Here is a 24,184-nt window from a genome sequence, read left to right as displayed (position 1 = left end):
GCTTTCAGGCCGAGGGAGTCGGCGTTTGTCCACAGACAGCTTTCTGGATCATGTGGCCAGCATGACTAAACCACGTTTAGTGCAACGGAACACTGTGACCAGTCATCTAGAACAAGCTGTGCTGAAGCAGAGCCAGCATGAGTTCTGCAAGAGTAAGGCCTGTTTTATTAACCTACAGTGGTACCTTGGGTTACATACGCTTCAGGTTACATACGCTTCAGGTTACAGACTCCGCTAACCCAGAAATAGTACTTCGGATTAAGAACTTTACTTCAGGATGAGAACAGAAATTGTGCTCTGGCAGCGCAGCAGCAGCAGGAGGCCCCATTAGCTAAAGTGGTGCTTCAGGTTAAGAACAGTTTCAGGTTAAGAACGGACATCCAGAACGAATTAAGTACTTAACCTGAGGTACCACTGTATTAGTTATTTGAGAGTGTCAACAACCATATAGACAGAGGTGATCCAGTTGACACAGTGTGCTTGGATATTCACAAAGCTTTTGACTGCTTAGTAAGCAGATACAGGACAAGAGGAATACATATTATTGATTAGGAATTGATTACATAACAGAATGCAGAAACTAGGAGTAAATAGATAGTTGTCTTGATGGAGGGATGTAGAAAGTGGAGTCCCCCAAGGATCAGTATTGGGACTTGTGCTTTTTAACTTCTTTTTTTAAAAGATCTAGAGTTAGGGGTGAGCAGTGAGGTGGACAAGTTTGTTGATGATACTCAGTTGTTCAGTCATTAAAACAAAGAAGGGTTGCAAAAAGCTTCCAAAGGACATCTTCAAACTGTGTGAATGGGTGGTAAAATGGCAAGGGCAATTCAATGCAAATAAGTGTGAACTCATGCATGCTGGGGCCCCAAATCCTATTTAACCTATACACTTATGGAGTCAGAACTGGTGATGACTAACCAGGAAAAAGAGTGAACAACTCAATGAAGAAGCTGACACAGTGTGTGGCAGCGGTGAAAAAAAAAGAAAAGAGAAAATATGCTAGGAATTATTAGGAAAGGAATTGAAAATAAAATTGCTGATACAAGTACAAATCTATGGTGCAACTGCCCCTGGAACACTGTGTACAGCTCTGATTGCCTCACCTCAAAAAGGTTATTTTCAAGCTGGAAAGGTTTCAGAAAGGTGGAACCACAATGATCCGAGGGATGGAGCAATACCCTTATGAGAAAAGGCTGCTGCATTTGGGGCTTTTTAGAGGTGACATGATAGAAAGATACAGTGCCTTTTTCTGGGGGGACACAGGGGTACACATACCCCAGACATTAAGTTTGGCCTCACTGAGGGGCAGTATTTCAATATGAGTAGGAAAATGAGAGTACCCCCTAAACATTTTCTTTTTAGAAAAAAGCACTAGAAAGATATAAAATTATGCATGGAGAAAACGAACCATTTTTCTCCATCTCTAGTAACACTAGAACTCGTGGACATACAATGTAGCTGAATGTTGGAAGATTCAGGACAAAAGAATGTACTTTTTCTTCACACAGCACAAACTATGGAACTCGCTCCCACAGGAGGCACTGATGACACCCGACGTGGACGTCTTTAAAAGAGGATTAGACAGATTCATAGAGAACAAGGCCACTGTATATCAATGCCTGCACCACCCCGGCGCTCTGCCCGTCTCCGTTGCCGGAGCCCGTACACTTCTGAATACCAACGGCTAAGTTCCCTCAGAATTAGTCTCTCAAACGCCGCGAGCTTGAACTCTCGCGAGATCGTTAAGCTTATATATTGCGCTCCCTCCGCCAGCGTCCTTTGAGTTGCACGTCGTCAGCTGCGTTGCTGCTGACCTGGTTTGGTCTGGCTTGAGCTCTTCCTCCCGGCTCGGGCTGCGCCATGGCGCCTCCGAATCTCGTTGACCGGCGTCTGCTCGCGGGCGGCCTCCTCCGCCTCCTGCTCTCGTCCGACTCGTGGGCGCAGCGGGCCTGTTAGTACCGGGGGAACCCAGTCCGGGGGCTGCGGGCGGCCCAGGAAGAGAAGGGAGGTAAGAGAAAGAGGCGGGCGGGAGGGCAGGCCGGCCTTGTTGTTTACGGCGCATAGTGGGCGGGATAGGCCGGTCGTGGAACCGCCGCAGACCATCAGGAGGAGGCTGGGCTCGGGGATGAAAGGCTCCGGCGGAATTTATTTTGCGCGACACCTTCCCAGACATCTGCTTGGAAGAGCCTGAAGCCTACAGTATTTGGAAAATACCTGAACTCCCCCCCGGGACAGGGCGGGACGTGGACGGAAGATGCTGCTTGTGGTGAAATCTGAGGCAACCGCCTCTTTTTCTTAGGGTGCCATCCTAAAAACACTTACTTGGGAGCAAGGCCTATTGCAGGCTCCGTGAGACTTGCTCTCGAGTAAACATGCAAAAATATATTAAACGCGTTTTTAATCTCACTGCATGCGTTTTGTAAACTAACGCCTCTCCTTTCCCTGTCGGCGTTCAGCCTAACTATGCATGTCTACTCGGAAGCAAGCCAAATACTAATACTAATTTACTGTTTATACCCCGCCCATCTGGCTGGGTTTCCCCAGCCACTTTGGGCGGCTCCCAACAGAATATTAAAAACACGATAAAACGTCAGACATTAAAAACTTTCCTAAACATTGAGTTCAAAGGGGCTTACTCTCTGGAAAGCCAGTATAGGGTTGTAGCCTAACCTATGAGACGGACCTGTTGCCTACACTTGTCGGTGGTGTGGCTCCCTCCCTTACACACTTGCTTAGGGAATGATTGTTAGTGGACTAAACCTTTTGAGCCTACAGCAAAACTTATTTTCTTTGCATGTTGATGGTTGTTCAAAGTGATTCATAATAATATGTAAAGTGCCTCAACAGTTAGATGTTGTATACAGTTAGTATGTTAAAAGCAGCCCATGCCACTAGCCCCTGCATCCTCTCTCATTATTGGAGGAGGGAGAGAATAGGCTCACTTGGATTTAAACCGCTTGCTTGGCTGCAAGAAGTAGCAATTGTTGGTCTCTAGTGAGAAATGCTGGACAAGACTTAAGTGGCCATTTGGACTCGGTGCCTCTTGAAGCTGCATTTACAGCATCTGTCTACTGTTAATTGCAACCATATGGGAGAATATGCTGGCATGAGCTAGTGGGTGTTTGTATAGCTGCTTTCCAGGTCAGCAGTTTCTGCAGTTGGAAGAAGAATAAAATGCTTAGAACTGGCCAACAGATGATGGTTAGAAAAATTAATGTAAATTACATTGTAGCATCTTATTTATATCTCACCCACTCTGATAACATTACTGCTATGGAGGCTATATCTATGGCAAGTCTGCATTTCCCTCATGGAAATACCTACCTCTCCTGAGTTATTTGATGCTTACCTTTGATTGTCTGGGTAAATCACCAGAATACCTTTTGAGACCATTGCATTTTATTAATTTAAAGGTAAACTACCACTGTTGATTGCTTTATATTGTGCTGGAAAACTTCCCATTGCCTTGAAACCAGGTGCCATTGTAGATTACTTAGATGTTGTTGTTTTTTTTTTAAATGATATTTTGTTAAATTTTTAACAAGAAAAAAGTTACAAGACAATAAACAAAATACACAAGAAAAATACAAAACCCAAAATTTAACATAGAAAGAAAAGGGGGAAAAAAATCCCTCTATAGATTACTTAGATGTTGATTGAGATGTGGAGTGTTCTTTGACCCTGTGTTGTTGCCACTGCAGTAGGAAGGTCCACAGTTTGAATTCCATTGTTTGAAAGCATGCTAGTGCAAGTAGATAAATGGGTACTACTTCAGTGGGAAGGTAAACAGCATTTCCATCAGGGTATTCTGTTGTTCCAGAAGCAGTTTAGTCATGCTGGTCGCATGACCCGGAAAGCTGTCTGTGGACAAATACCGTCTCCCTCAGCTTGAAATGAGATGAGTGCAGCACCCCATAGTCAACTTCGACTGGACTTAATTTATTTACTACTGCAGTCCAAGTATGCTAATTTATAACTTCATATTTATATTTTATATTTTTGCAAGTACTTGACAGTCCAACTGAGTGATGGTTTCTTTGGTGTGGTTGATGTACATAGTGTCTAGTTGAGACCACTTCAAATGTTAGAGAATTCCCACATAGAATTGTAGAGTTGGAAGGATCATCTAGTCCAGGAGTGGCCAACTCCCAAGAGACTGTGATCTACTCAGAGTTAAAAACTGGCAGTGATCTGCCCCCTTTTTGGGCATTCAGGTCAAAGTTGTTGAGGTTTTATAAGGAGGAGGAAGGCCCTTTTTTTAGAGATTCAGGTCAAAGTTGTTAAGCTTTTTTTTTTTTAGGGAGGAGGAAAGCACCGTTTTGTGGGGGTGCGGGGCTAAACTGTTGAGCTTTTTTAAGGGAAGCCAAAGTTGTTGAGCTTCTTTGGGGGAGCCAGTGATCTACCTCAAGACATTCAGTGATCTACCGGTAGATCATGGTCTACCTGTTGGACGTCCCTGATCTAGTTCAACTCCCTGCAATACAGAAATTCCGCTCACAGCTGTCTCTGGGTGGTCTCAAAACACCAACCTAATGGTTAACAGGTAGATGAGGCATTTGAGCGTTGTGCACTATTTTCTCCTTTATGAAGGTTGAAGTGGCTTTCTGTCAGTATTGAATTAGGTTATTATGAATACAATTTTACTGCAATTGTAGACTGTCTTACTTTAGTAAAGATTTATTGCTTCTGAATTTTTGTCAGTCTGTCTGCATGGAAGCTCGTGAGGATGGTTTGCTAGTTTCAGCATCAGCAACAGAATGGTCCTTTTTTGACATCTTTCTCTCATCATAAGTTGTGGTAAGCTCTATTAGTTTTTTTCCTTATAAAACTTTGATTACAATGATACGCAGGCTGATTAATTTAAAATTAGTTAGGTCATAATACCTTTTCATTGCTTCATTATTTAAAAATAAATGTTAGACATCTTACTAGTTTTATAAGCAAAGTAAAGTATGTGGAGCTTCATTGACATACTCTAGTTTTATTATAAACCAGGATCCTTTGCTATGGTGTAACTTTTGCAGATGAAAGTACCCTCTGTTTTTATTAGGTAACAGCAATACTGTTCTGGATTTCCATATAGTGAAACACCTGGACTTGCAATCATGGCTTCAAGACGAACAGATGCTCCTGGTAAAACTAATTATCTAAGTAAATGTGTCGGGTGTAAAAGTGTCTAGTGGTAATTGTAACAAATATCATCAGGCCCTTTATTCAAATCTCGCAAGTCTATTTGTGTTGTCTTTATGAAGGTCTAGCTGTACCACACTAAATGCAGACACACATAAAGATCTGACTCTGCTCTAGAGAGAATTGTAATTGCGCTTCAACAATACATCTGTTGGTGACCTAGCATCTTATGGTTGCAGTTGTCAGTTTTCTTGCCTGCTAATGACCAACAACTGCTAACTAGATAATGATGAATTAATTACTAAATTGATGGAGTTCTCTGAGATGAATTCTTCCATCTGTTCCTGGAAGTAGTTTTTCAGATTGCCTTCAGGATTATGTATTATGTATGCTACCATTACTTGACTTTTAATTTGCTTTTGAGTGAATTTATTGAAATCCGATGGTTAGTGTGCTTATTTACCTGATTATGAGTGAAAAGGCTGTTTGCCATTAGTTTGGGAAGTCATCTCGGCAGGGATGGAAAATTCTTCAGATCCCTATGAAATCGAATGACCATTCTAAGTACCTAAACATTTTCTAGCCTGGTTTTTTTTTTAGGTTGTGTTTTCTGGGGTTATTCTGTTTGAACATCTTTTAATGAAAAGTTGATTACCTTCCTGATCCTAGGTGTCTCATGTGGGAAAAGATTCTGAATAAATGTTTTAGTACCAGGGCTTGGGTTTTAGTAATTCTGGACTAGATAAGTGCCTAAATTAATAGGCAGTAGACTTTTTTGAGTAACAGTGTTTCTAGGAGCTTTGGCCTAAGAATTTCTAGCTCTAGTAGCACCTTTAGCTCTCTAATTATTAGTTGAAATGGATCAAGTGCATTGTTTTGATCAGTAGTGGTGAACCAGTGGCCAATGGGCTTCATCCAGTCCACTAAGTCTTCTCCAGTAGCCCCCAATTCCCTGACCCAGTGTGGTGCTGCCTTGAGATTGAGGGGGGCATAGTACACTAATGGAAATTCATCCTCATAGTACTGGGCAGAGAGGTTGAAACTACCCTCACAGCTATTGTCAATTTCATTTTTCACCTTGCTTGCTGTTTGTGTGCGTGTTCCCTGGTATGCATGTGGTGGCTTGTGCACAGGTGCTCTTGCTTGCCTGCTATAAGGTGGCCATGCCTACCTGTGGCATGTTGCCCTGACGGAGTTGGAATACAGTGATGTGGCCTTGGGCCTGAAAGAAAGTTAGTTACATCACAATGTTCTAAAATCCTGTGATACTGATGCTAGAAGATCATCTTAATGAAATAAGTTCTAATGTGATCTGTACTACTTGCTTGTATAAAGTTGACATTCTAAAAGTGCAGCCTACTGTGAAATTTTCATCTCTGTCCTTAGCTATTGAGCATGGCTCTGGAGGCTTTCTAGGAAAGATGTCCCAACCCATTGGAATGAACCGTCGGACATTCAGTTATGATGATGCCCTTGAGGATACAGCACCAATGACCCCTCCTCCTCCAAATATGTCCACCAATATCCTGTGGAAACAGCCAGTCGTCCCAGAACGCAAATATGAAAATATTTCCAAGGTATGCAGTCTCTAGAGTGACTATAGAGGTGGTATGAGGTGTCCAGTAAATACCACTTTTAATGTCCCACTGAAGACGTAAATCAACCACTGAAATTAACTGTGCTGAGGAGCATCAGATTTGCATTGCTTTGCTCTTCTGGGTGTATGGGGTGTTAGGGGAGGTGTAGTACCTCTGGTGGGAGATGTAGTGTGCTACTTCTGGGGTACTTTGTCCACCTTTGGTTCCCACGCTGCACTCAGCTCTCACCTGTGGCTCCTAGAAGTTATCAGCATGTGACAGCCACACCCCGGAAAACAGCTTTGACTGGCCGGCTAAACCAGGTGAGGGTAGCTGAGTGGTCTCAAACCCTTGGTGAGTTAGGGACTTCCCCTACATGTGAATACAGGCTCTGGCAGATTGAGCGGACAAGACCCATAGTGGGTCCAAGTGTCAAGAAGGCAGTTTCTGCACGTGCTGTAGAGGGAAGTGAGGGGCAGGTGGGGCTCATCCACCTAGGAGAAGGAAAACCCTGATCCTAAACCTCTGCTGCCTTGCAGGATATCTTCAGGGAAGAAAAGCTAAGGGGTAAACCCCACACAAAACCAGAACGTAGTCCCTAAGATGGTTGGTTGGCACCTTGTACGCCTCCTTCTGGCAACTCCTGAAGCCAGGCTGGTACCAAACGTATTGCCCTGCTTTCCTTTGGACCACTTCAGCAAGGCTGAGAGTAGGGTCTTGTTGACTGGGCAGCCAAGGACCTCCATACACATTGCCCAGGCTTGCACCCCTGAGAGGTCACTTCAGTGCTACTAACAGCAGCTTGGCTTCGCTCCAGAGGCACACTCCATTTCTCTTGAGTCAAGCAGATGCCAGTAATACAAATGCTCTTCTGATACTTTTTATAGCAACAATTATTGAGGGAGAAACACTCATTTTCATTACAATGGCTGTAACTGGTCAGAACTGGTGAAATGTCTGACAAAAAGAGTGTAAGTGTCACAACGAAAAGCTGGTATGATTTTTTTTAAAAAAAAACTATAGATTTTTACTAGGGTTAAATGGCTGTGGGTGGCTGGCAAGTAACAGATTGTGACCCTGGATTTACTTTTCAAAAGCAGGGAATAATCAGAAAGCCATAGTTGTTATCTTATGAGGAGAACCAGACTTGGGGGTTGGAGTTATCTTCCATGCAGGAGAGAATATTTTCACCTGTTTTCATAGACTACAGAGAATCTGGTTTTTGGTGAAAATAGGAGTGATCTCTAGCTTCATATAATGATATTTTGAGATTGATTACCTGCTGGATGCAAGACCAAAGATTTCTAAATACTATACAGAATTAAAATGTTATAGATGAGAGGGCGGAAAAATGGCAAGAGCACCATGTTCAATCTGTACAGTTCAAGTATGATTCCAGGACTCCTTCCCTTGAGGAGCAGGAGTAGTGTGTGGGATTCTCCTAAGGTAATTTTGCCCCTTTCTCCTCAAACTGTCGCTGGCTTCCTCTGCACAGGATGAGGAAGGGGAGACTAGCATGCATCCATCTGCCATTACCCCCTCATCTTCCACTGAGACTGTGAACAAGGTTCCTGTAGTGAAGGCCAAGGCCACCCACATCATCATGAATTCTCTCATCACAAGTAAGAGCTCTTGTGTTCCTCTAGTAGGCAAGTTACCCTGGAGATCAAATTTTGCAATATGGTTTATTTCCCATTACCATGTGGGTTATTTTAATTCTCTGTGATATAGTTGTCTGTTCAGAAAGGCCTTCAAAGAGATTGGATGCCCTAATGGAAAGGGTCAAACAAAATACTGTAAGAATGAATTTGATGCTCTACCTCCATATTCTGATCCTCTTTAGTACCTAAATACTAGCATGTAACCTAAGGGAAACAGCATGGAAATTTAGTTCTTCTTAAGTCCTGCAACACTTCATTATGTGTTTTGTGGTAGTGGGACTGTACTGCCAGCTCTTACTTGTTAGCTTGGCAAACTCATTCCATTTGTCCAGTCAATGTATTAAAATGAATGGCTGTGGAAGATAATTTGTTGGCACTTAACGTATGTTTAATTGTAGCTGTTACATATTTTGGGAAAACTAAATACACACTTCCATTGAATTTACAGTGAATTAAACAACTTCATTAGGTTGCTAATGGTACATTTCCTCCTACTAATGGGCAGATAACTGGCACATAGACAATATGTTTGAATCAGCATGCTTTGGATGTGGCATATGTATTTCACCATTTTGAGTCTCTTGTAGTTTTTCTGTTTTGGAAGTCTAGTGATCACAGCAGAATGGAAGTCTAGTTCAGGTATATTACTTTCTTACAGTAAAGCAATGAAGGAAACTTCCTTTTATGTTTAAGAAATAATTCCTGGAAACATATTTTATTAATATTTAAAGATAGCCGTTACTATTGCATAATTTTTCTTTAAAAAAGCTACTAAAGGACAGGGTTGAGGTTTCTGCTCTGAATAACAGTAGATTGGAGGAAGGCATTCTGAAGGTGTTCCTCTTAAACCCTGGTGGGTTCTTTTTTGGGCCCAGCTTCTGATTATGTATGAATTTATGCTGCATTCATGAGAACATAACAAAAGTTGTTGCAGTAAAGGTTTAGAACAGGGATGAGGAACCTACCTGTGACTCAAGATAATGTGCTACTGCCTCCATCAGCTATGGCCAATAGACAGTAACAATATCTAACAGCACCTGCAGGGCCACATGTCCCCCATCCCTGGTTTAGAAAGTCTGGTTCTGGAACCCAAAAAATACAGTGAGATCACTTGTAGGAAGAGCTCAGGGCAGAGGAAAACATTTCTGTATAACCAGACCTTTAGCTGATTAAACAATGTATGGCCTTTTAAATGTGTTTGTGGGAAGGGGACTATTTATATTCTCCACCTTGTGATCTTTGGGTGAAGGGCTGTATACAAATTTAATAAACAAACAAAGCAATCCTAGATTATTTTACTATACTGGTCTCTCTTTTTAACTTTAGTCCTGTCCTCCCCTTCCAATCTGCTGGAATGATGAAAGTTCCAGAATATTTTTTAACTCTGCTGTGTGTTGCTCTGGCGCTTTATAATAGATGGCTTAAAGAAATCTCTCCCTCCATGCTTTATCATTTCTAATAACTATAAAGGCTATAGGATATTGCCTTTTAGAAATTTGTTGCAGGCCGTAGTGTTTGTGGCTTGTATGAATGTGTCATGTTGTCCGTTCTAGAGCAAACTCAGGAGAGCATTCAACGCTTTGAGCAGCAGGCAGGGTTGAGAGATGCCGGATACACTCCCCACAAAGGCCTCACTGCAGAGGAGACTAAATACCATCGTGTGGCTGAGTCACTCCATGTAAGGTGTTGGGTCTCACTGTGCTTTAGTAGTGAATTCCTTAAATTGGTATTGGTTGTAAATAACTACTTTTCAGAACTAAGTGTGGAAAGTTTGCTAATAGGTGCCATTGGCACAATAGAATCAAGGATTTTTCCGGTTTGCATCCTGTTTCAGAGTTTGTGTTAAGAGAGCTTGAATCTAGTGCTAGTTAAATATAATGTATTGAGTTCTTGATCAGTACCAGTGAGGCATTGGCACTGAAAGTAATTTATGTAAATTATTTCCCTGCACTAAAAGCCTAACTTTCTGAGACTGAACATATAGAATTTACTATTACTGGGAAATGGGTGCTCTGCCTTTAAAGCGGAATACAAAGTTCAGTAATAGAGGGTGATGATTTGAAAGATGGTATGTATGAGAGGTAGCTGTAATCAAGGCAGAAATGTCTCCATACAATCTTGCATGCAAGTCTCATTAATATGCTGCATCATGCTTTTATTAAGCTTTACCAATGAAAGAAACAAAATTAAACTGTGGCTGCTCGCTGTTCACTTGCTAGAATTGGAAAGCTTCCAGCTGTGTACATCTTTACCCTTTCTAACAGAACCTAAAGATGCAAAGTGGAGAGATGGCAAAAGAAGATAAACAGGCCTCTTCCGCCCAGTCCACTCCAAGCAGCACTCCCCAATCCTCTCCCAAGCGCACATACAGGTACATTTCCCAAGAGGAAAACAAAGGGCACTTAACTATGTGACTAAATTAATAGGAATCCTAGCTTCCTTTTGGGTTTTGTGAACCCTGTTTGTGGAATCTGTCCAATGCTTTTTTGCTGCGTTTTTAAAGATACCCAGTCTTTCAGTTGTGGGTAGGTAATGTGGCTCACATAATTTTTTCCTGGATTTATCTTTTGGTGTAAACCTATGTGGAGTGAGAATTGTTCAGTTGGGATTAAATGTTTGTGGTAGTTAGATACTACCATGGTCTGCCTATCTGGTTTCAGTTCTTAATTGATTTGTTCTCTTCAGGGGTTGGTTTAGTCAGGGGTCCTCCGCATCCATCACGGGTCCTGAGCTTGCTGCCATGGATTCCGGTGGTGGGGATGGCGATAAAGTACCGTCTGAAAAATGGAGCTTCTTTGGACCTAGATCTCTTCAAAAACACACAGATTCAGGTACAGCAACATTTTAAGAAAACAGTCTTTATGTATTCAAAAATATGTGTTCTTCCAAAAATACAGTCTTCAAAAATATGTGTTCATTTTACAAAAGACTGGAGTAGCAAGCTTTGGCTTTAAAGACTACAGGAGAAATTAAACATCACACTGTGGTAATTGTTTTGTCAAGGCAAGCATTTTGGCTTGCCAGAAAGAACAACCCCCCCTCTCCTCCCCTTGCATACTATTCCAGGGCTTCTCCTGATGCCCCCAGAGCCAATTTTGGGGTGTATGGGGAGAGGAGGAGGGAAAGCCCCATAGCACAAGCGAAAGCCCTTGTGTAGGAATTCTGCTGATGGGAGTCAACTGATGTATTAGTTAAGCCCTGCTCTAACAAAGAGTTAAAATTATGAAGAGACTTAAAAGTAAATGGGAAGAATTCATTGTCAATTGGAATTGGGACTACAGAAGAGAATGCATCTATCAAGGTGTGGCATATAGTAAAATGTGTGTCCACAGCTTTCTGCAGTCTATGGCATAGAACTTGAATGCTGCATTCAAAGGTCGGAAAATCAAACTTTGGATTCAGTCTTGTACCCACCCCCCCAACCACATTATTGTGCTTTTGTAACAGCAGCGTTAATCCTAAATTTGTAGTTAATGTGGTTTTACTAAGTGTTAACTACTAGTGTTTTGTTTTGCCTTCAGTCATATTTGATAGAGGAATGTCTGTTCCATAGTTTCCCAGTAAGCAAAGATGCTCTGCCTACTTCTTTTAAGAAAAAATGTAGTGAATATTATTCTGACTCTTTAACCATCTGCATTGCTCCTTTAATGCTGATTTGCCAGAACTATTCCTGAATCTTCCAGTGACAATTAAATTCTGTTCAAGGCAAAGTGGCCATATATTATGTGCAAAAAGCTTATCACAAGGGATACTTGAGTTTCAGTTTTAGGTATAGCTTCCTCATATGACTGTCACTATAGGAATACACAAATATCTTTTGTTGACAAAGAGAACTGCCACATGCCACATGGTGGTTAGTGCTTGTTGTTTAGTCGTTTAGTCGTGTCCGACTCTTCGTGACCCCATGGACCAGAGCACGCCAGGTTAGTGCTTAGAATTTGATGAAATGGCAATTGCTTACACAAGTCTTGATTGTGCTGTACATCTGCACAGATGTGCGTAATGGTTTGCTGCTTTTGCCTTTCTCTTATCTCTTTTGTATCCTCTTCTTCTCTCAGGGGGCTTTACCGTCCAGGCCTATAAGGGTGCCCAGAAACCAACCCCAATGGAACTAATGCGTGCCCAGGCCACCAGGATGGCAGAGGACCCTGCAACTTTCAAGCCTCCCAAGATGGACATTCCAGCTATGGATGAAAAGAAGCGGTCCCCACGTTCTCATAACCTCAGACCCCGGGACATGAATGTGCTTACTCCTACTGGTTTCTAGAAACACCTCCACTTAAAAGGCAGGATGATCTTGAAATCTGATGGACCATATTGTCCTAGGGTGTCTTTCACATTCCACACATACAGTTGACATAGGAAGGTCTCTTCTAGGTCAGAGTTACAGACAGTGGTGAAACAAGATTTGGGCAACTTTCTGAATTTCTTGCTCTTTTTTTCCTTCCAAAGGTCTCTTATGCAGCACCAAAATAATAACTATCTTGCCAACAGAGTTCTGACATGCAGTTCTGTGCTTCTCTGAATACCTAAGTTTTATAAAGGGAATCAACCAACTTATTGGACCTTTTTGGCTTGAATATTTGGGCTGCTGTTTGTGTAGACATCTACTTATTCTTGCAAGATTACTGAAGGACAATGTATAACTTTCTAGTATCTTCTTTGAACCGTTTGAGGGAATCTAGCATCAACTGAAGTCTAATGTTCTGGTAAGAATATTGGAGAAATTTAGCCCATGCTTGAAAGTTGAAGACTCCCTGCTTGGCTATTTCTACATGTAAGAGATTCATGTCTTAGGGACCTAAATGTTTCAACATGAAAAAAATATCAGTACTAATTCTAGACTTGTACTATGAAATGATACTGTTTGTGAAGCCCTTTGCATCAAATGGGTTCTGCATACCATGAAGCTGGAGCCACAGTAGAATGGAAAAGTTTCTTCATTCCTAGAGGTAACAAAGGGATTTGTAGCTGTTTTCCTGGGGATTCATTTGGGAATTATTAGTAGCACTTTCAGGGGAAAGGATGTGAGATAATAACTATAAAGTTAAAGGGACAGTGGTTATGCTTATTTATATATTTCTTAGGGAGGAAGAGGAAAATAAGTCATTAGAGCATAGGGAAGATTTTAACCTAGCGTCTCTAGATGTGAACATAAGCATTTGCATAAATTGTTGCTAATTTCTATTTGAGCAATCAGACAGTGGAAGACTTGATGTGTTCTGTGATTGCTTGAAGACATAGGGGGCAGGTACTGTCCTTGGCCTAAACTCGTAAGTCACCGGTTGGCTTTATAGTGATAAGATGGCAATCTTGGAATATCCATTATGCAGATAAAAAGGTCTTTTGTTTAACAGCATGTTTACTGAGAAGTCCTCACTAATCTTTTTTTATGTCCTAAATGGGATCTGTCCCCTTTCTGAACTGTGTTGTTTCTAGATTGTTGGCAGTTCTGCAGCTGAGTGACTTGGTGGTGTCTCACTCAGCTTCATCTTATTTCTTTACTTACATTGACGACATTAGGACTTGTGCTTCAATACCACTGTAGCTTTTTCTGCCCTATTAGTCATCACCATTGCTGTGTGTAAACAGTGATCCAGCTTTTTGTTTAGTGTTAACTTATTTTGTGATATTTTGTGTTCATGTCTCTGTGCTTAACATCTCTGCACAATAATAAAAAAAACCTTAGAGAATGACTGTTGGGGATGTGGTCATCACTGCAATGGCAGAATCTGTCACACATCACTAAGACTGCAATCTACATATCGAGGAGTAAGCCCTTCGATACTTACTACTGAATAAACAATTTCCAGTGTTCTTGTCCCTATAAATGTAAAATTCTCACGCCTCTCACTTAATAAAATAATTTATTATAAAAACTATATGAAACTCAAAACAAAAAGAGACTAACAGATCTGCATGACAACAGAAATCGAAGATCAAGTTGTACAACCTCCTATTGTCCACCGATGAATACAAAATGGGGGGTTTAATGTTACTGTTAAAGATCGTTTCTGAAAATTCAGTGCTCAGCTGTTCATACTTGAAGTCTATATTTCAGCTCTCCAATATTTCCTGTGTTAGTTCATAGCAGCGAGAAGCAGCTCTTGGAGTAGCTCAGTCTTTTCCTTTATGGGTTGGGGAAGTGGCTGCCCCAGAGTCAGAGAGAGAATATTCTGGAAATCTTCAATGTCGCACTCTACAGAATCTCTTTCAACAAGATCACTGATCTGTAGTTTGGGTCTGGCAGCCTTGATAATCAAATTTACTCGTTCACACACAGAGCTTCTTAAGTGCCCTATAAAAAAGAAAAGTAGGAAACACTTGACCGTAAGGGTTGTGCTTAACAGTGGGATAGGGACCTGTTACATTTTTTACCTGATAAATGCATCTGCAGGCAAAACGAGTCTCCCCCTCCCCATCAAATTCTATCCATTGTGTTTGCAGGAAACACATTGAAAAATGCTAATATTTGGCAATTTTAAGGACCTACCATATATACTCTAATATAAGCCGAGGCACCTAATTTTACCACAAAAAACTGGGAAAACTTATTGACTCGAGTATAAGCTGGTTCACCACACCACAAACCTCCTGGTGGGCCAGAGTGAGTGCGTGCGTGTGCATGCGCACATGGCAGATGGGGCTTCTCTCCCCCCTCCCCCCCCCAGCCCCTGCCTACCTAGGGTGCTGCTGAGAGGCAGAGGCTGGTGGCGGCAGCACCTGAGGAAGAACAAGCAGCCCAAAAGGGCTGCTTTCATGCTGCTCATTCCGCTGCCACCAACGGACCCTCACTCGAGTATAAGCTGAGGGGAGCTTTTTCAGCATAAAAAATGTGCTGAAAAAGTCGGCATATACTCAAGTATATACAGTAATAGATTTCCACCAGACAATTCTATCAACTGAGGGTTGTTGTTTTTTTGGTTAGACATACCACCCCTCTATGCGTACATGACTTAATGAGTGAGCAAGACTGCGAAATGGCCCAAGTAGTTTGCTAGCTGACACTTACATAACCTGATCAAGATATAGTGCTACTATGGAGACAAGCTAATGAGCTGTAAACAAGCTGCTCACCTAGGACTACTCGGCGGTAGCTCAGCAACAATAAAGTCAGTTGGTGAAGCATCTCATCCCACCTCTGCCATGTTGCTTCATTGTCCTGTGAAGAGATAGATTTTAAGTTACTTTGGTTTTTAGAACGATTCTATACATTAATAACCATTCTGGATGCAAGAGGTAGATCCATGTCTCTTAAAGAGGTAAACCCAGTTTGGAATGAAACTGGACTAGTATTAAAGAATACATACATAAAGAATACATACAGGAGGGAATGATGAACACTAACTATTTAGTTCTCGGGATAAATGATGGAAAGGAACTCTGCCGTACCTGGTATGTCAGCTGCAGAGAACAGTGTTTCAGAAAATGCAGTATCTTTTTCAAGGACAAGGGGCGCAGATCAGGGGCTTCTCTGCAGCTGTGGTAGAAAACTAGCTCTAACACTTTGCAGCGCAAGAGGTGGCATTCCATACTGCTTAGGAAGGCTTCCCTGTGAGGAGACAACAATGGAACGATAACTTGTCCCTGTTTTACGAAATTTCCTATACCACCTGTTGCCCAATAAGAGGTTCCTGTTTTTACTAATTAAATAAAACCAAGGAAGAGCAAAATGAATCAACTGTGAAACAGTTGTACACCTGTCAAAAGCATACTGGAACAGAGGTATTGGAAGGGGACATACTAAATTTATCTCCCAGGGAAGTGCATGCCATAGCTCTGGAGCAGCACAGAGAAAGCCTGTGTGGGCCAACCTGACCACTAGATAAGATGGAACCTGAAATGGAATTTCCTCAGTTGCTCTAAAATTGCAGAGAGGCTCAAATGGGAGCAGACATTCCAAAGCTTATGTGTGATACAGATCATTTTGGGCTTCATATGTCAATGCCCTGAGCTAGCTCGAGAAACATACCTCCAAGCAGCATAGCTGATTCAACCTGAGTAATGAGGCCTCACTGACCTGGTACCAATTTAACAGGCCAAGCCACACTTGGGAAAATTGGGGGGGGGGATTGAGTCCAGAACTGTTCCCAAAGCACAATCCCATCTGGAACAGGCCCCGCTCTTTCAAAGTAGTAATGACAAGTAAGCTAAACCCATTCTTACAATTTGCGTTGGCAGGCTATAAGTAACCATGGCAGGCAAGGATGAAGAGGGCATTTGTGGCATAGCATCTTCTCTGCATTCTGAGGCTAACAAACATTCAAGAAAAATGGAAGTCCTGGGGCCCACAGTTTGCTATAGACACAGGAAACATGGTAGCTGTTTCCATGCACACTGAACCCTATCTGAATGTGTGCACTCAGTGGTCAGCAAGGCCTGCTATCCTGCTGAAGATGTTTACTGCATGAATAGTGGGTAATGAGAAGTGGGTAAATGCTGTAACTGAAGCTTATCTGCTTCATTTCACCCTGCTGTACTGAGTACAAATAGACTAATGATTGATACAGAACTAATTTGTTCAAAGATAAACCTAACCATGCTCTGCAGCAGGCTTCCCCAAAATGCTACAACCATGTTTTTGGACTACAAATTCCCACCAGCCCAAACCAGTATAGCCAAAGGTCTTTGATGGGTGCTGAAGTCTAGTTTGAAGTCTAGTTACATATGGAGGAAACCAGGTTGGGGAAGGATATTTCTATAAATACAGCTATGGAATTATTTTATAAGATGTTGCTTTAATTAGGCTGTTAATAGGTGATGATAAGCAATCAGCAGAGAGTGAATTCTCTGTTTTCTACACTAAAAGTAGAAAACCTAAAAAAAGCTTACTTTGAAGTAACACCCATTTCATTTTAGTGATAGCTAAGAAAACATGCAAAGCATAGCCTTTTTTAAAAAATTGCTACTTAGAATTTGGCATTAACAACCTTGGAATAACATTCACAAATTAAGTCTGCAATCCTAAACTTCCTTGCTTGGGTGAAGTTTATAGCTGACTGGGTGGGATGTCCCTGCTCACAGCTTCTCCCACCAGGTACACCTCTGGCAGTGGACGTACATTTCCTCTGATTCTGTCCTTTTTTGTTTTCTAAACTACACTTGGAGACTACTGAAGGCTTCATGTATTTTTATGAAGTTAAGCATGGAGTAGAAAAAAGTACATAGTGAAGTTCTTTTCCTGCTTATACTAGAACTTGGCATCTAATAAAGAAATAATTGATTGGCAATGGGTTCATGCCAGCCAAAAGAAAAGTATGCATTATATGAAAACTTAATTTCATACAGGCAGCCCTGTTTAGGGAAGCTTTTAATGTTTGATGCATTACTGTATTTTAATATTTTGTTGGAAGCTGCCCAGAGTTGCTGGGGAAGCCCAGCCAGATGGGCAGGGTATAAATAATAATTTATTATTATTATTAATTTATGGAATTCACTGTCAAAAGATGTAGTAATGAATGTTAACCAAGATTTATGTTGAAATGATTAAGGTAACTTAATGGAGCAGACAACTACCAGCAACTATCAGTCATAATGACTATATGGAGCTCCCAGATTCAAGAGGCAATATACTACTGTACCAACTGCAAGGGAGCAACAGTGGGAGAGGGCTAATGCCTTCAGGAAGGTTCTCAGAAGCATCTAGTTGGCTGCTGTTGGAAGAGGCATACTGGACTAGATGGGTCTTTGGTATGACTCTGCAGGCATATTTGGTGGCTGTGGTGGGGAATGTCCTGCCCACAGGCTAATTAGGCCCCCCAGGCCCCCACATCTTGTCTGTGATACTGCTTCACCCAAGCCAAATCCACTTGTCCATCATCTTGTATAAACCTTTTCAGGCCAGTGGGCATATTGGGAATCTTGCAGAAGTTCTGTGGATGCCAGTCACAAAATGCTGCCACATCTAAAGGAACTGAAAGGCAGACCACAAAATGCTGGTGGCATGCTCCCACTCGGCAACCCATCAACAGGAAAAAGGCACCTGCACCTACCACTGCTGCATTTGCTGATAGAAAGAAGCTCATTGCCTCTCTGTTCAGAACAGATGGGAAGGCTGGGTGAAACATATCAGCGAAATACTTTTGCTGGCTCTCTAGATCTGCATAGGACCTTTAGTCCTCCCAAGATTAGGCACAGTCTCACCAAATACTTGTTCTTTGCCCCGAAACAGTTGAACATCCAGGTATCTAATGAGTAGGTGCTTCTGGGGGCATGAGGGCAGTTGGGCAGTGATACAGGGAAGGACAAGGATTTTTTACACCCACACACCCCTTACCTGTGGCAGCGCTTGGGAATATTCAGCCATGAATAAAACACATTATCTACAATTTTACTGCTGCTGCAGTTTGGAGACTTGTCCACTTCTATTGCTATAGAAAGCATCCTCTGCAGGAATGCCACCTCCCTAAGTCAGAGAAACAGGAAACAAAAGTATTAATCACCTCAACACTACCCCACTGTAGTGTATCAAACGTCTTGCTCCCAAACCAACAGAGAACCATCAGAACATAGCTACCATATCAGGGAAGATGAAAATTCTGATGTACAGCCTCACATGAGATAGAGCTGAAACATTCAGAACTTGTTGATGATACTTAATGGGCATTTGAGTAGCAAGCTAATGAACTCCAGGCCTGTTTCAAGCCATTTTCTCAATGGTGCAGCTTCTGTCCAAATTGCTTCTGTTCTGCTGATAATCCACACACCCATAGAAATGCTTGAACCTGCTTCCTATGGGGGTTGGTTAAGTCACATGATGTGTCACAACATTTCTGGCCTCCATGAAGTATGTTCCCACAACTGCATGGAGTCCCAGCCAAATGAAAAATTCCACAGCAGGTGTGGGGAACCCTGTTGGGATATGAGTACAATGCAGCTGCAAACAAGTAGCTCGATATTTACATCACATGATGTGACTAGTCCTGGGAAAGGAAATTCTAGGCAGTTCACAGGATTCACAGGGCTTTGTTCTGTGTGTAATATGAGACCTTCCTGTTGCATTTGTGAAGGAAGTCTCAGTCACTTGCTCGGAGAGAAGTCAGAGTGAACGGACATGTTTTCTTGTACAGCTAAACAGTCAGAAATAAACGAGATGTAAATAGACTTTCTGACTATCTTCTTTCTCTTGCTGGTATGCAAGGAGGTGTGCATTTTCCACGCTGGGAGATGTCACCTATCAAAGACCTCTCTGGACTGCCGGGATGTCGACAGCCAGAGTAGATCACCGGTAAACAAGCCCCGGGAGCCTGGGAGATGGGGCCACCCTCTCCCGAGGGGGGTAATTTTCCAACAAACCCTTGGCCCTCCAGCAGTTGCTGAACTAGAACTCCCCAGACATCATGACCAATGGCCCAGAATGACAGAAGTTGTAGTTTAACTACAGCTGGAGGGCCAAAGGTTATGCACATCTTTTCTACAGTGTAGACATTAGTAATGGTAAAGAGGTCCAGTCCAAGAGCAGACTTGTATCTTTTTTCTGCTGATATCTACTGAAGTCAGGGAGAGGCTCATCAGGCTCAGATCCCAGGCTTACTGAGATAGACAGACACCCACCACTATCAGTGCATCATCATCATCATCATCATTGAAACCAAATGAACTCAACCTACAAGAAAATCTGTCCTTCCCTAGTTCACCAGGGCCAAGGATGGGGTACTTGTGGGCCTCCAAATATTGTTGAACTACATTTCCCATCCTCCTTGGTCACTGGCCAATTGGAGTTGGGAGTCCAACAACATGGAAAGCCACAGGTTCCCTGTTTCTGGGGTAGGTCATCCTAAATTGGGAAAGACATTTAGATAACAACCTGAATAGGTATGATTTTTGCTTTAAAGTATCTCTAGGAGGAAACCCCTCTCTACAATGTAAAGTGCAAAAGAGACAAAAATGTACATTCCCCTACTTACGTTTGGGACTGAAATTGTGGAATGACGTCATCGGTTTGTGCAGTCTGGTTTAAGTTCAATTCTGGTACAGAGCTGCTGCTCATAGCTCTGGAGGTTTCTAGTGAAGGAATGGTTTTCTGCACGTGTCTTCTGTACTGCGTAACCCGTATACCCATAACTGCAGCTACTAGCCATTCAATCACTTCCCTGCAACAGAAACAAGAGTATTAGTGAAGGATGTGCTTATGTGTCCTCTTGCCATGACCTCAGGTGCTTGTCTGTGGCAAGTGGTCTTGCATGTCACCCACATATATTTATGGGCTTTAGCCTAGTGAGGAGTCACTAGTATTTGTAGTGCTTTAGGTTGAGTCTCACACGTGCAGGCTCTTAAAATCAGCAGTGGCCAAAGGGCACATGTAGCAGATAACATGTGACAAGTGAAATTTCTCAAGCCTTAGTTGCTTGGCACACAGGAAGCCTCTCTAGATTAAAGTGATAATTACTTGACATTGTCGAAGCAATGGTCACAGGAAAGCACTGCTTTGGCAATGGATTTGTGCAGAGTGCCTGTTCTGGCCATCCTCTGGAAGTCATCCTCCAAGGTCTGGATCACATACTGCAAGAAGAGGAGTCGCCCAGGAAACTTTCCTTTCTAAGGGTACCAGAAAAAATTAAACACAGAATTATTTATAATAAGCCCTCGCTCCTCTGTATGATGAGCTTACAAACCTAAAAACCTGAGCTGAAACTGCCAGGCATATGCTATTATGCAAATTATAGGCAATGTTAACACATGAATAAGACAAGAAACATAGTCATAACCCCACCCTATGAGAGTCTCGTGACTGGATTGGCCCATGCAGCACTCCAGCCAAGTGTTTATGGTAGCTGGGGAAGTTCATTCCTCTCCAGGCTTAACCCTGTAGATCTCTTCTGTTAGTATCTGCTGTGACTTATATAAACTTTGAGGCCCACCCATTTCAAGCAACCGTCACCAGCATACAGGTAAGATGTTTTCATTTTAAAGGAGAAAAACAAAAGTGGAGATTTTCAGTATGTTGATTGTAGCTAGGCCAAAATGGATATATCCATGAGGGTCAGCTTACACATGATGCTGGTCCTGTGTTTGAACAAGCGTGCTTAAAACTTGGCTGCTTTTGGGAAAAAGCCAGCTGTGGGGTCCCGGTCTCAAAACACCTACTTGATCAAGATTTATGGGTCCATGTTGGTTTTCTAAAATCGCCCTCTTATCTGGAGGCCTCATAGCCTTTCTCTCCAAAAGAAAGCCACAAGATTAATCACACTTGTTTAAATATCAGAGTAACTGTTTGAATATGTGACTAACGTCATGTGGGGTTTGGCCTTGAAAGATGTAGATACAGCTAGATGTTGACAAGACTGAGGCACAAAGGAATTTGAAGAACTTGCCCTAAAGATATAAAGCAGATATACGTGTGAGTGGAGACAAAAATAATAGCATTAATGGGCCTTGCTCAGGAAAGGGGAATCTGCTGGAATTCCAGACGTTGCTGGAATTCAACTCCTATCATCTCTGATCATTGGCCATGCCAGGAATGGCAGATGGAGTTGGGAGTCCCACAACATCTGGAGGGCCACAGGTTCCCTGGCCCTGCTCTAAACATAAAGCACCTCATTCAGTAACAAGCATGTAGAGGAGTGGCCAGTTTTGTGTAAGCACTCGGGATGTAGCCAAAACAACAACAACAGTTCAGTAGTGATAAATCATACATGGCATTGACCATGGAATGCCAGGTTTTGGGAACAGTAAGAACATCAAAAAACAAACAAACAAACAAACAAACAAACAAACAAACAAACAAACAAACAAACCCAGCCTGGCAGGAAGAGCATATAATCAACAGTAGTTGCATAGCCTGTGGGCTCCCTCCTCCCTCTGTGCCCCCCCTCAGTTAGCTCTGGGGGTGGTTAGAAGAACCTAGCACAGAATGCAGGGGCAGAGAATCAAATCATTCTGCCTCTTCTGGCTGAAACGCATTGGGCATTTACATTTTTTTAAAAGTGCATTACAATTTCTTCGGCCACTTGAGGTTGGTTCTCTTTCCTGTCTTTCCGAAATCAAAGAGACCACAAAATGTCCTTTGGCAAGCCTTGATTTATTGACAGTGACTAAGATGTTCAGCCAAGGTAACTTTCCTTCCTCTTTTTCTGCAGCAAATGCAAAGCAGTCCCTGCCAATCAGGCTTACTTCAAGACCAGTTTGTTAGTACAGGGTCTGGCATGGGAACCCTTCTCTTAGTTGCAAAGCAAAGGCTGGCAGAATGATAGTTTCTTAAAAACCACCCATCCCACACAGTGAGATGTAATCAACATACCTGCTCTTCTATTACCACTCGCAGTAGCAGCCAGTCCCATACCACAGTGTCAGCCCTTGCTGGATGAAGTCTAAAATTAAGAAGTAGGCCTGTTATACCATCAAATCTTTATCACAAACATTCTTTGCAATAGCAAATCAAAGACACATTTCAAAGCATCCAGTCTATTGGTTCCTTGGCGGTATTTTGTGAAGAGTGGCAATTGTTAATATGACCAACTGATGATAGGACTCATTAGTTGTATCCTGCCCTGGAAGTGTCATAAACACCTGCAGGATATTGCTTGGACCATTACTAGTGATGGCTCCTGTTATTAAAGCTCATGCTATGGTCCAACTGTTTAAGTCACTAACGTTTACAAGCAGAAGAGGGCATTTAGGCTTTTTGAAATAACATTTTAAAAGTATCAGATCTTCCCTTGCAGCAGTACCCTGCTCTTTTGTGAACCTTCTGGTTAATTGTTTATTTTAAAAGGTGCAAACAGAGACACTGTATTTCACTAGAGCAAGGCGACCAGTCTCCCAGTTGTGCACATTCTTAATATTGTACTTACTGCCTTTGAATGGGGACTTGTAGCAATTATTTAACCAATGATAAAATGCCGTTGAGGTTAATGTTCTGACTGTATTAATAAGCTGCTATTACATACAGTTGTTCCATTGTAATATAAATTTGATCACTTAATCACTTAATTAAATAGCTTTTCCATGGCAGCTGCCTATGATCTTATTGTGAATTTTATTGACGTTGTTTTATTTTGTTTAGTCATTGCTCATTTTTTATTTAAATATTGATATATCTTCTGCCCTGGGACCACCTTTCAGTGAAGGGTGCATGATCAACGTTCATAATTAATAAAGAGTAGGCCTCACAGAAATGAAAAGATCAAACCATTAAAGAGCAGAGTATGTTCTGCAAGTGCAGCTATTTATCTGTTTCCTTAAGCAATCACTTACACACAAAACTATGGCAGACTTTACAACACAACCACAAAGCTTAGAAAGAAAGGATCATGGTCCTTTGCAAGGCAACACAAAATAAAAGAATAGTAATTCACGGGATACATACGACTGGATTTTCATCAACAACATATAAGCATCTTTCTGTGTCTCTTGTTGCACATCTTGTTGATCTGAGCTCAAGAGAATCTGCCTGATCACACACGATGTGATCTCCTTTGGCGGGTAGTGCTGGGAGGTTACATAATCCATAAGGAAGTCCAAGGTTCCCTGGAAGAATTTCTCCTCGATAGTGCTGAACACCATGCTTAGTTTCCGGGATGGGATAGGCTGCTTTTTCTGTGGATACGGTGAAACATAAACATTGCATAACGTTCCTAAGCACAAGTGAAGTGGGACTGAAAAAAATTCTGCAGAAAGTTTTTTATTGTTATTTTCTATTACAGAAAATTTTCCAAAATGCCCCATTTCATAAAATTGGTAACTTAACATATGAATGCAATGAAAGGCAAACTGAGCAGCTGAAATGGATACAATACTAGTCCAATCTTAGATCAAATTTATAATTAACTTTTCTCAGGTGACTACATAGGAAGCACATGCATGTATTTGTACAGG

General features: G+C 41.9%; 2 protein-coding genes across 12 annotated transcripts in view; one reads left to right on the top strand and one right to left on the bottom strand.

The window, feature by feature from the left end:
* Positions 1–1,777: 1,777 nt before the first annotated feature.
* On the top strand, positions 1,778–14,064 carry KIAA1191. Of its 3 annotated transcripts, XM_079968306.1 has the most exons (10): positions 1,778–2,008; positions 3,821–3,960; positions 4,702–4,797; positions 5,051–5,133; positions 6,517–6,707; positions 8,203–8,329; positions 9,922–10,046; positions 10,633–10,739; positions 11,054–11,199; positions 12,427–14,064. In XM_079968306.1, the coding sequence occupies exons 4-10, from the start codon at positions 5,106–5,108 to the stop codon at positions 12,633–12,635; spliced, it is 933 nt and encodes a 310-aa protein (XP_079824432.1). In that variant the 5' UTR covers positions 1,778–2,008; positions 3,821–3,960; positions 4,702–4,797; positions 5,051–5,105; the 3' UTR covers positions 12,636–14,064. The 3 variants fall into 3 exon arrangements, with proteins under 3 accessions (XP_079824432.1, XP_079824433.1, XP_079824431.1); XM_079968307.1 differs by lacking the exon at positions 3,821–3,960; XM_079968305.1 differs by lacking the exons at positions 1,778–2,008; positions 3,821–3,960; positions 4,702–4,797; positions 5,051–5,133 and having other exon boundaries at positions 5,154–6,707.
* Positions 14,065–14,218: 154 nt separating this feature from the next.
* Positions 14,219–24,184, bottom strand: part of SIMC1 (SUMO interacting motifs containing 1) — a 289,791-nt gene continuing 279,825 nt past the window's right edge. For all 9 annotated transcript variants that reach the window (XM_079968229.1, XM_079968227.1, XM_079968228.1 and 6 more), the window contains exons 3-10: positions 23,676–23,905; positions 22,608–22,677; positions 20,757–20,905; positions 20,275–20,460; positions 18,645–18,773; positions 15,761–15,920; positions 15,446–15,530; positions 14,219–14,666 (exon numbers count right to left, since the gene is read on the bottom strand). In XM_079968229.1, coding sequence (XP_079824355.1) covers positions 14,449–14,666; positions 15,446–15,530; positions 15,761–15,920; positions 18,645–18,773; positions 20,275–20,460; positions 20,757–20,905; positions 22,608–22,677; positions 23,676–23,905 — 1,227 coding nt within the window. In that variant the 3' untranslated portion in view covers positions 14,219–14,448. The remainder of the gene's footprint in view (positions 14,667–15,445; positions 15,531–15,760; positions 15,921–18,644; positions 18,774–20,274; positions 20,461–20,756; positions 20,906–22,607; positions 22,678–23,675; positions 23,906–24,184) is intronic.

The sequence above is a fragment of the Podarcis cretensis genome (assembly GCF_951804945.1).
Source record: "Podarcis cretensis genome assembly, chromosome: 2".
Lineage (NCBI taxonomy): Eukaryota > Metazoa > Chordata > Lepidosauria > Squamata > Lacertidae > Podarcis > Podarcis cretensis.
Note: the sequence above shows the minus strand (reverse complement) of the source record. Positions and strands in the feature narration are given on the sequence as shown.